The following is an 11,654-nucleotide window of genomic DNA, read 5'->3' on the forward strand; positions in this document are numbered from 1 at the left end:
GGTGCTCATCCTCAGCCTCTGCAGATCATCGACGTGAGGCCCGCCTCCACACGCTTCTTGCCGCAAGGGACCAGGATCGCAGCGTACTGGAGCCAGCAGTACCGGTGCCTCTACCCTGGCACCGTGGTCCGAGGTAGGACGCTTCCCTCCCCCGGCATCAGCCCTGGCACTTCCCTTCCCACTTCCCAGTGTGTCGGGATGGGTTCCTTTGGGCCCTAAAACCCAACTCTTAAGTGGCTTAAGCCTGAAGCATCTTCTTGGCTCGTGTAACTGAGAAGGCATTGGGCCGGCGGGCAGGCTGGCCCAGGCCCCTTTCCTGCAGGGCCCTCAGGACTTGGGCTCTCGGGTCTGTCTGCAGTGACTCCAGCTGTGCTGGTGTCACACCCGGCTCCTCGGGGACTCTTGTTTCTCCATCTCAAGTTCTGTCATCAGAGAGCGTCTCACTGTTCCCGTATCAGTCCTAGGGTGGAGTCCCAAACAGGCCTGGGTCGCGTGGGAGTCTGATCGGTGGGCCTGGGTTCTCTGCTCGTCCCTGACGCTAATGAACGAGGTTGGCTCCCCATTTTTACACAGGGCCAGAGAGAGATGGGAAGGTGGCTTCCCCCAAGTAAGCAGAGGTGTTGCTAGCAGGATGAGATAGAAAACTATAGGTAGACAGAAAAAACAGGTGCCCCAGAGGCGTAGGTGTGGATAGCAGACATTCAAAGGGCGCACACCCTTAGCTATTGCAAAACCCAAACATCAGGAGATGGGGATATGGATGTTTGTTACATCACCACCACCACCCCAAAAATGCCAAATATAGTCTGCCCCTTGGTTAGCTGACGTCATGTGTACCCAGAAGATGGGAACAGGTGCTGGGCAGGAAGTCCTCTCGCCATGGAAAGCGTTCCTCTTGAGTCAGTTCTCCCAGAGCCTTCTGTCCCCTGGACCATAGAGAGCTGCCGTCCCGGCCTGCCTCAGGGTGTCACTCTCGGGACTCCCTCGTGCCATCGTCTGAGAGTCCCGCTGCTCTGCAAGGTCCCATGTCGTGCAGAGACAGAGAGAGGGACAGATAGGGACAGACAGACAAGAAGGGAGAGAGATGAGAAGCATCAACTCTTCATTACGGTTCCTTACTTGTTCATTGATTACTTTCTCATATGTGCCTTAACCGGGGGGAGGGGGGCTACAGCAGACCGAGTGACCCCTTGCTCGAGCCAGCAACCTTGGGTCCAAGCTGGTGAGCTTTGCTCAAACCAGATGAGCCCGCGCTCAAGCTGGCGACCTCGGGGTCTCGAACCTGGGTCCTCCGCATCCCAGTCCGACGCTCTATCCACTGTGCCACCGCCTGGTCAGGCCATGCCGTGCTCTTTATTGTCTCGTTCCTTGTGCTAGTGGGGGGCCTGAGGAAAAGGTCTCGGTAGGTAGGTCACTTCCTCCAGGATGTGCATGTCTGAAATTTCTCTCCTTCCCTAATCTGTAGAGATAGCTGAGCTGGGTCAATTCTAGGTTGCAAATGAATTTTCAAAGTCACTGTTCTGCTTTTATCTGGCTTCCAACGTGGTGCGGGAAGTTCGATGCCGTGATCGTTCCCAAAGCTTGATAAGCTTTTTTCCTCTCTGGAAACTTTTAGGATCGTCTCATTATTCCTGGATTTGGAGTTTCGTGTGTGTGTGTGTGGGTGTGTGTGGGGGGGTGCTCTCCTGCCGCGTGCGGGGATTTGTTTGGGAAGCGACACTGATGTGAAGCAGGTTTCCTCTGTTCCGGGCAGCTGCCCTGGAGTTGCTTCCGTGAGAGTGTCCTCCCCTCGTTCGCTCTTTTTCTAGAACTACCCTCCTCTGAGGCCCCGGGCACTGGTGTCTCTCTCTGTGCTCCATTCCTACTCCTGTTCAACGCCTGGGGTCGTCTCCTCACGTGTACCTTCTAGCTCTTCTGTTGAATTTTTGGAATGTCTGTTAACATTTAAAAAATTCCTGGGAGTTCCTTCTATTCTGTGAATTTTTTTTTTCTTTTTAAATAACTTTTTGTTTCCCTGACTGGTTAGCTCAGTCAGTCAAAGCATCATCCTGTAACACCAAGGTTGCAGGTTCGATCCCTGGTCAGGGCAAATAGGAAAGCGACCAATGAGTGCACGACTGAGTGGAACAACAAATGACTGCTTCCCTCTCTCTCTCCTTCCTCCTCCCTCTCGCCCTTCCTCTCTGTCTCTCTAAAATAATTTTTAAAAAAGATTTTACTTGTGGCCCTGGCCGGTTGGCTCGGTGGTAGAGCGTCGGCTTGGCGTGCAGGAGTCCTGGGTTCAATTCCTGGCCAGGGCACACAGAAGTGCCCATCTGCTTCTCCATCCCTCCCCCTCTCCTTCCTCTCTGTCTCTCTCTTCCCCTCCCACAGCCAAGGCTCCATTGGAGCAAAGTTGGCCCGGGCGCTGAGGATGGCTCTGTGGCCTCTGCCTCAGGCGCTAGAGTGGCTCTGGTCGCGACAGAGCCACGCCCCAGATGGGCAGAACATCGCCCCCTGGTGCGCATGCCAGGTGGATCCTGGTCAGGAGCATGTGGGAGTCTGTCTGACTGTCTCCCCGTTTCCAACTTCAGAAAAAAGAAAAAAAAAAGAGAGAGAGGAGAGGGTAGTGAGAAGTATCAATGTATAGTTGCTTCTCTTTAGTTGTCCACTGCTTGCTTGTCCTATGTACGTTTGTGCCTTGACCAGGCAAGCCCAGGGTTTCGAACCAGCAACCTCAGCATTCCAGGTCGATGCATTATCCACTGCGCCACCACAGGTCAGGCAGTCAATAAGTTTTTAGAAAACTAACTTCCTGTTTTGTAGATATATGATCTTTTTAATTTTTCTCGGAATACCTTGGTTCCTCCGGGGCCCGAGCCTCTGTGGGCTCCCCTGTGAAAGCTGGCCACCTCCTGGCCGCCTCCTGGACAGCTCCTGGCCGCCTCCTGGACAGCTCCTGGCCACCTCCTGGACTGCTCCTGGCCGCCTCCTGGCCACCTCCTGGCCGCCTCCTGGCCACCTCCTGGCCACCTCCTGGCCGCCTCCTGGACAGCTCCTGGCCGCCTCCTGGCCGCCTCCTGGGCAGCTCACCCCCTTCCGGGCCCCTGACGGAGCAGAGAGAGCCGAGACCAGAGTCTCGACCCAGATGTCTTCTGAAACGGTGGCACTGCTACCTGCCGCTGTCCACGGGCCCACTTCCTCTGCCCTTGCTGTTCCTTTGTGCTGCTGGGGGATGTCTCGGGAGTGAGTGGGCACAGGACGTGTGTGGGTTCCTTTGTGCTGCTGGGGGGAATGTCTCGGGAGTGAGTGGGCACAGGACGTGTGTGGCTGGACCAGGGGAGCCTGTGCCCCGGGCGTCACCTCTCGGCTCCGATGCCCACATGCTGCACCGCCAAGCATCGGCCCGCGAGCCTCCTGAACCAGGCCGCCCCCCCCCCCCTGACCTGGGGCCGGCTCTGCTCTCAGGCCTCTCACCCTGCCCCCTCCCACAGGCCTGCTGGGCCTCGAGGACGACGGGGACCTCATCACTGTGGAGTTCGACGACGGAGACACGGGGAGGATTCCCCTCTCCCACATCCGCCTCCTGCCTCCCGACTACAAGATCCAGTGTGAGTGGTGGTCCCGTGCCACCCTGGGCCCTCGCCCGGCTGTCCCCTACGCCTGGCCTGGGCTCTCTTGTTTGGGCCATTTGCATGCACAGGAGACGGAACAGGCAGAAACCGTGGGTGGGGGCGCCCAGAACGGGCTCAGAGGAGAAGGGATTCGGAGGTCCCCCGGCTTCTGTGTCCCAAGGCCCCTGAGGGCAGCCCCAGGCAGGGGGCCCCGGCTGTGGGAACCTGGTCAGTACCTGCTGACGGTGCTGGACTCTGTCCGTCATAGCATTGAGTTCTGCCTCAGGCCCGTGTGTCGGGAGATAGCATCCCCTTTGACCAGTACGACACTCGGGTTCAAAGAGGTAGAAGGCCTCGTCCCCAGTCTGGTGACTAGGTGGGGGCGGGCAGGGAGTCGGACCCGGGCTGCCTGACTTGCAGGAGTCCTGAACCCCTGAACCCCAGTGGTTTCGAGTGTCTTCCAAGTGGCTCGTCAGAACCACAGCAGTTGGCATCTTTGCTCAGCACCCCCGGTCCATTTATGGAGGGGCCCCCGTGGAGCTGTCCCTGCAGATGGCCTCCCTCCCAGCTGCGCAGCCCTCGGGCAGGCCAAGGGGGTCAGCTCCACAGCGTCGCGGCTTCCTCTCCTTGCTCGCTTTCCCAGCAGACAACGTGCTGGCGGTCAGGAGCGTGGAGGCCCAGGCCTGACCGCTGTCCGTCTTGCCTGCAGGTGCTGAACCGTCCCCGGCGCTCCTGGTGCCGAGCGCCAAGCGCCGCAGCCGGAAGACCAGCAAAGACACCGGGGACAGCAAAGATGGGGGCACACCAGGGTCCGAGGAGCCCGGCACCAAGGCGCGAGGTCGAGGGCGGAGACCCAGCGCCAAAGCCAAGGGCGGTGCGTTGCCGAGAGGGGCGTGTGGGGCTGCTGCACGTGGGTCTCTGCTCAGAGGCTGCTCCCCCCCGAGAGGGGCGTGTGGGGCTGCTGCACGCGGGTCTCTGCTCAGAGGCTGCTCCCCCCCCAGAGGGGCGTGTGGGGCTGCTGCACGCGGGTCTCTGCTCAGAGGCGCTCCCCCCGCAGCAGCTGAGGGAGCCAGGGCTCGGGGGCGCGTTCACCTGTCGGGGCGTTTGCTTCACAATCTGGGGCAAAGTGCTTCAGGCTAAGGGCTGCGGTCACCAGGGACCGCTCGGGCCACTCCGCGGGCTGAGGCCCCGCGAGGGTGCTGGGCGCAGAGGGACTTTCGGGGCTGGGAGGCCCCAGCCGGCCTCACCTGTGCCTCTTCCTCCTCTCTTCTAGACAGAGCCGCCGTCCTGGAGGAGGGGGGCTCCACGGACGAGGTCCCTAGTGCCCCACTGACCCTGGAGCCGATCAGCACCCCAAATTCCAAGAAGAGCCCTGCAGAGCCTCTGGACAAGCGCGCCAAAGCCCCCAAGGCTCGCCCAGCGCCCCCCCAGCCCAGCCCGGCGCCATCCGCCTTCGCCAGCTGCCCGGCTCCCGAGCCCTTTGGGGAGCTGCCCGCCCCTGCCGCAGCCCTCGCCCCCGCCCCCCTCGTCACCGTGCCCGTCACCATGCCTGCCACCCGCCCCAAGCCCAAGAAGGCCCGGGCTGCCGAGGAGGCGGCCAGCAAGGGTGCCCGCAGGCCTGGGGAGGAGGCCGAGCTGCTCGTCAAGCTGGACCACGAGGGGGTCACGTCGCCCAAGAGCAAGAAGGCCAAGGAGGCTCTCCTGCTGCGGGAGGAGCCCGGGGCCGGGACGTGGCCAGAGCCCAAGGGCCTGCTGGTGCTGGGCAGCTACACCCAGGCCGCTGGCGGCGGTGAGCCCAAGGCGGCCCGGCCCAAGGCTGGGGACAGCGACCTGACCCAGGAGCCAGGGGCTGGGCTCCCATTCGAGGACCCGGGCATCCCCAAGAGCCCGGACAAGGGCCAGGCTGCGCAGGACGGGGCCGAGGAGACAGAGAGCAGCAGCAGCGACAGCGGCGGTGGGAGCAGCTCAGAGACAGACGGAGAGGAGGAAGGCCAGGGCGGTGGGGGCCGGGACTGCACCGTCTCCAGCTCCAGGGCCTCCTCCTCCTCCTCCTCCTCCTCGTCCTCTTCCTCCTCCTCCTCTTCTTCCTCCTCCTCCTCCTCCTCCTCTTCCTCCTCCTCCTCCTCCTCCTCATCCTCGTCCTCCTCCTCCTCGTCCTCCTCCTCTTCCTCATCGTCGTCATCGTCGTCCTCCTCCTCCTCCTCCACCACAGACGACTCTTCCTGCAGCTCGGATGAGGAGGCGGCCCCTGCCCCGGCAGCTGGCCCCTCGGTCCCACCGGCCCTGCCCGGCAAGGCGCCCAAGCAGGCCGGCAAGGCGCGCACCTCGGCCCACTCCCCCAGCAAGAAGGTGCCGGCGCCCCCACCGCAGGCGCCCCCCCCGCAGCCCCCTCAGCCCCTGCCGCCCAAGGCGCAGGCCGGAGCCGGGGCCAAGAGCCGGCCCAAGAAGAGAGAGGGCGTCCACCTCCCCACCACCAAGGAGCTGGCCAAGCGACAGCGCCTGCCGTCCGTGGAGAACCGGCCCAAGATCGCCGCCTTCCTGCCTGCCCGGCAGCTCTGGAAGTGGTTCGGCAAGCCTACCCAGGTAGCCAGGGCGGAGGGTCTGCGATGTCTTGTCCTGCTCTGTGCCGGCCTTTCCCATCCTCCCAGCCACCCCGTGGGGGCTTGGGGTGAGCGGTAGGGTGCCCCACTTTATAGATAGGTACGCTAAGTCTCAGCGCCTGACTGCAGAGCACCCCAGAGCCTCTTGGGCAAACCACCCGGTTTTCTCTGCCTTGGCTCATTCTCAGCTACTCCTTAACTCCATGTGGCAGAATAGCTCAAGGCCCCGCCAGCCAGCTCGGCCACTGCAGCAGAGGGCGCGTCTCTCCGTGTACTGGCCAGCAGGTGTCCAGGGTTGCGTCTCCTGGGCCTGGCTGGATCCCATGCCTGGCCCCGAGCTAACGAATCAGTGTAACCCGAAAGGCAGCACGTTCTGCTCAGCCAGGTCTGGGTCATGGGGCCGCACCCCTGCCCCAGAGAGTGGTGGGTTCCCCAGAGGAGCCCTCCCGCCCCGCCCTGTACCTGCCTGCCATCTGCACACACAGACAACACGCACATGCATGCACAGGTATGCACGTGCAGACGCCGAGGACCACACACATGCTTGCACATGCTTGCGCACACACCTGCATGCGCATACACACCAGGGAGTTTCCATGAACAGAGGGGGAGCAGTCACTCCCTCACGGGGAGAGGCAGCTCTGTGTCCATGGCTCCTGGTCCGTGGGTGCCACTGGCCAGCTTTGCCCACAGCATCTGCCTTCCTGGCCCAGGGTCCTGAGGACGCGCCTGAGACAGCCTTGGAGGAGAGGCCTGCTGGGCCTGTTCCTCTTCCAAGTCGGGTCCTGGCAGGGCCGATGGGCAGATTGAGGGTCCTGGGAGTTGACAGCGATGAGCTGGTGGGGTCTTGGGCAGTCACCTCTTAAGAACTTCAGGAGTTCTGGCACATTTGTGCTGTTAGCTCCCGGGGGGGTGTTCACCAGGCCAGAGGCGCTGGGAGTCTGAATCACAGCAGCCACCTCTCAGCCCCGCCCACCGCCACCTAGGAGTGGTTGGAGCCCCACAGTGGGGAGGACAGCTCCATCTGTCCCAGGCAGGCTCTTCAGAGTGGGGCACGGGGTGCAGGGCAGGAAGTCGGGGATGCCCCCGCCCCTTCAGCTCCTGCTCTGCTTTTGGCCTCTTGGCCCTCGAGGCCCTAAGTTGAATCTGGGGCAGCTGGTCTGCTCCTCTGACCCACAGAGCACAGGGCAGCGGCCTGGCGGCTGGGTCCCAGCTGAGAGAGCCTCTGTGGGCAAGGCCTGTCCCTGAGACAGCTGGCCCGGGCCCGGGGCTCCTCATGGCCGCACTCGGCCGCTCCGGACCGGGCTCCCTGGAGCTCTGACCCCACCAGCGCTTCTTCCAGTGGACTCTCAAGGGGTGACGGCTTCTGAGCCAAGGACAGGAACACCTTTGCTGTCCTGCTGCACTGTGACTGGCCCGTTCCCTTATTTTAGCCTCTGCCATCGCAGGTCCCATGGTTAGTGTCACTGAGTGCTCTTCCTGCTGCAGAGCACGGGGCCACCAAGCTCACTGGCCCCTCACAGGGAAGTCCAGGGGGTCTGTGGCTTCAGGTACAGCTGGAATCAGGGACTTGAATTTTGTCTTCAGACCCATCCATGCTCCAGGCCTCAGTTTCTCTTCCCTCCCTCTGCTCTGGTCTGTTTCTCTAGTAGCCCCTCCCCCGTTGGGGACAGGGAGTCCCAGTAGCTTTCAGTCCCCATTCGTGTCTTCCTCTGTGGGGCTCAAGCTCAAGGTGGTGGCGTGTCTTTGGTGGGCTCTGAACCTGCCTGTGAGCTCGTCACAGTGGCCAGGGGGAGGGTGGGATATCAGGGTTGGCCAGCCCAAGTCCTGTGCCCACCTCAGGGGCGGGTGCCTGTGGGAAGAGGTGTAGCCTCTTGATGCCAGAAACCGAGCTGGTGTCAAAGCCAAGTCAGCGTAGCGTCTCAGCCATCCGTCTCCCCTGCTGTCACCCACACTGTGCCTTGAACTGAAAAGAATTTGAGGTGTTTATACAACATGAGAACTTAGTGAAGTGGACCTCAGAAAGCCTGTCACCAGCAGGGACCTGGTGAGTTCAAGGTAGAAAAGGTGCTGGCGATTGAGGGAGGAAACGAGCATGTGGCTTTCTCCAATTTAGGCAAAAACTACCGGCCTTGTGCCGCCTGGGCGAAGTTGGCCTTGCCTGGGGGTTGATGGCGGCCTTGCTCTGTGACCCCTGCAGGTGTGCTTGGCGGCCCCCACCCGTGAGACAGCCGTGGGGGCTGAGTCTTCTCTGTCCAGTGCCCAGGCGCTAGCCCCTTGGTGTAACCGCCCACATCTCCTCCCTGCACCTCACTGTCCCTGTCTGGAAGTTGGGGGGCAGCACAGGGTTCACAGCGGGTGTGGTCTGGGCCTTGAGGCATCTGTGGCAAAGCCGCTCTGGAAGGTCAAGTGGCCAGGCCCTCTCTGCGCCCGAATGCTTAAGTTGGAATAAGTCCCTGTTGGAGGGATGAGGGGGTGTCCCCATTAGAGCCAGCAGGGGGGCTTCCCTTCGCCGAGGCCCGGGGGACGCCCCCTGACGTCGGTGCCCACGTGTCCGCAGCGCCGCGGCATGAAGGGCAAGGCGCGCAAGCTCTTCTACAAGGCCATTGTGCGGGGCAAGGAGATGATCCGCATCGGGGACTGCGCCGTCTTCCTGTCGGCCGGCCGCCCCAACCTGCCCTACATCGGCCGCATCCAGAGCATGTGGGAGTCCTGGGGCAGCAACATGGTGGTTCGGGTCAAGTGGTTCTACCACCCCGAGGAGACCAGCCCGGGCAAGCGCCTCCACGAGGGCCAGGTGGGTGCAGCCGCCCTGCGTCGGGCGGGGTGTCGCGGACAGGCGGGCCCCTGGGCCTGGCGTTGGGCAGGGCGGGCCCAGGCTCACTGCTGCCCCTCATCTGCCCGCGCAGCACTGGGACCAGAAGTCTGGCCGCAGCCTCCCTGCAGCCCTGCGGGCCTCCAGCCAGAGGAAGGACTTCATGGAGGTAGGAGGCCGGGGGGCCAGTGGGCACAGCCCCGGACCCTCCCCACAGATCGGGGTGGGCTCCTCAGCTCTGTCCTGCTCTCTGCTCCTCTGTCACTTTGCTCTCACTCTCCAGGGTCTCCCCATCGCCCTTGGTCTCCGTTTCTTTCTGTCTCAGTCTCTTTGGATCAGTCGTAGTCCCTGTTTGGGTCTCTTGTGTCTCTGCTTTTTGACCCGTCCCTTAGCCTCCGTCTCAGGTTCTGGGTCTCAGTTCTGCCCTTCCCTGTCCTTGGTCCCTCTCACTGTCCCTGGGTCTCTGCCTGAGCTTTCCTGGTTCTCGGGCCCGCAGCGCGCCTTGTACCAGTCCTCCCACGTGGACGAGAACGACGTGCAGACCGTGTCGCACAAGTGCCTGGTGGTGGGCCTGGAGCAGTACGAGCAGATGCTCAAGACCAAGAAGCACCAGGACAGCGAGGGCCTGTACTACCTCGCCGGCACCTACGAGCCCACCACAGGCATGATCTTCTCCACCGACGGCGTGCCTGTGCTCTGCTGAGTGCCTCTGCGTCACCGCCACGGCTGGGGGGCCACGTGCGTTGGTTGTGTGCATGCAAGTGTGCCCGTGGACACCCTGGCGTGTGAGTGTGTACATGTGTGAGCTCGTATGCATGCACGTGCGTGCACACATGTGCACATGTCTCCAGCTCCCCTTTCCAAACCCCTGGGTGCCTCCCAAGAGGGGGCCCCTCTCCGCTATCAGGGTACGGTCTGCCCGGCCCCGGCCTGCCTCCAGCACCTTGTAAGCACTTGGCCAGGCTGTGCCCAGGACCCCAGTGCCCTCAGCTGACACAGACTGAGAGGGCACTTCTGAGGAACCAAACTGACACTCACTCCGAGGTGCCTGCTGCTTGTGGGTCCTCCGGGGGCTCCCAGTGCCTGGCCCCTCAGCATGGAGCCTGTCCTGAGCCTCCCGCCGTAGGACGGGGGCAGCCCAGTGCCCACCAGCCTCACTGACCAGGCTGGGCCTGCCCTGGGCGCCTGCCAGGAGCCTGGTCTCCACCCTCTCAGGATGGCCTGGACTCGGGGAACAGAGCCAGGTGAGGGGAGCCCGACAGCACTGGCCAGGTGCAAGGTGGAGGGGCTGTGTGCCCGCGGCCCCGGCCAGGGCCCGCCCGCCTGGTCCAGACCCTTACACTACAGACAACCCCAATGGTGCTGAAATCCTGGTCCCGGTCATGCCCGGAGGGAGGCGGCAGTTCTTAACCTGTACAGTTTTATTGTACCAAGACTCTTCCCTGTATCATACACCTTTAAATGGAGTCAACTTTTTAATTATATATATAAAGATAAATATATATAAATATATATAAATATAAACTTTTTAAAACTGTGAAAAAATAGCTATGAAATTATAAAAAAACAACCGCGAACACATTCTGACGTGCAGAATATTATTTTTTATTTCCTGTTAGATTGTGAGTGTCTAGCACCCCAGCTTCACGGCCCCCCTTAGTCCCAAGCACACCCCGCCCCGCCCCCGCCCAGCACCCCTGCCCAGGTGTACTGTATGTGCCCCCAGATGGAGGAGGAGCTAGGGAGAGCGGAGGGGGGCGGGCCACGGAGCCCGTGGGGCCCCCACAGAAGCACTTACCCGCCCGTGCCCTCCAGGGAGACAGGAGGCCTCGTCCAGACAATCTTAAGGGAAGGAAAAGCCAGACTTCAGTTTTATTTGGGGAGGGGGGGGGGATTATTGTTTCCCTTTTTCTTTTTTTAAGTTTCTTTGGACTTTTGTTTGTTGGCGAAATTCTGTGTGATCTTTTTCATAAAAAGAAAAAAGAAAAGAAAAAGCTATCATTGGAAAAGCACCGTTGTCGGGAGTGGTTCATTTCAGGGGCTGGGGGTGGCATCAGGACGTGGCAATCAGCCAGACCTTGCTGCGCCGGCTGAGCAGCCCCAGGTGGAGAGCGTGTCTGGCTACGCGAGTTCTCGGGGCAGAGCCGGCGTCTGCCCGCCCACGCCCACGCCCACACGTGGGCCGCCGCTGCGGTTTTGCGGAGATTGTGTCCGAGGAGGCTGGGCCTGGGTCCCGGCGCTGCCCCCTCTCCCGTCTGACTTCATGGGGACTCTGCCCGGCAGCACCAGACCAGTGCACGGAAAACAGGACATTCCAGGCTTCGCTGTTTCACGGCCGCGTGTGGAGGGAACGGCATAGGCGATTCGGTTCGGGAAGGCAATTAGTAGCCTTAATTAACGGAAGGCAGCGGCTGCCCGAGAAAAGGGCTCAGTTAACTCCCCTAGCAGAGCCCTGGCTGGTTGGCTCAGCGGTAGAGCGTCGGTCTGGAGTGTGGAAGTCCCGGGTTCGGTTCCCGGCCAGGGCACACAGGAGAGGAGGTGGGCACAGGAGAAGCGCCTCATCTGTTTCAGCGCTTCTTCTCCACTTTCTCCTCTCTCCTCTCCCTTCCCAGGGAGGAGGGAGGGAGACACCCTCCTTCCCTGCCT

The 11,654-nt window shown here is 61.7% G+C and overlaps 1 protein-coding gene across 5 annotated transcripts in view; it reads left to right on the forward strand.

The window, feature by feature from the left end:
* TNRC18 (trinucleotide repeat containing 18) overlaps positions 1–10,437 on the forward strand; it is a 92,058-nt gene extending 81,621 nt beyond the window's left edge. For all 5 annotated transcript variants that reach the window (XM_066343336.1, XM_066343339.1, XM_066343338.1 and 2 more), the window contains 7 exons: positions 25–133; positions 3,474–3,590; positions 4,303–4,467; positions 4,867–6,176; positions 8,754–8,990; positions 9,103–9,177; positions 9,505–10,437. In XM_066343336.1, coding sequence (XP_066199433.1) covers positions 25–133; positions 3,474–3,590; positions 4,303–4,467; positions 4,867–6,176; positions 8,754–8,990; positions 9,103–9,177; positions 9,505–9,711 — 2,220 coding nt within the window. In that variant the 3' untranslated portion in view covers positions 9,712–10,437. The remainder of the gene's footprint in view (positions 1–24; positions 134–3,473; positions 3,591–4,302; positions 4,468–4,866; positions 6,177–8,753; positions 8,991–9,102; positions 9,178–9,504) is intronic.
* Positions 10,438–11,654: the final 1,217 nt, after the last annotated feature.

The sequence above is a fragment of the Saccopteryx leptura genome, chromosome 6, assembly GCF_036850995.1.
Source record: "Saccopteryx leptura isolate mSacLep1 chromosome 6, mSacLep1_pri_phased_curated, whole genome shotgun sequence".
NCBI classification, from domain to species: Eukaryota; Metazoa; Chordata; class Mammalia; order Chiroptera; family Emballonuridae; genus Saccopteryx; species Saccopteryx leptura.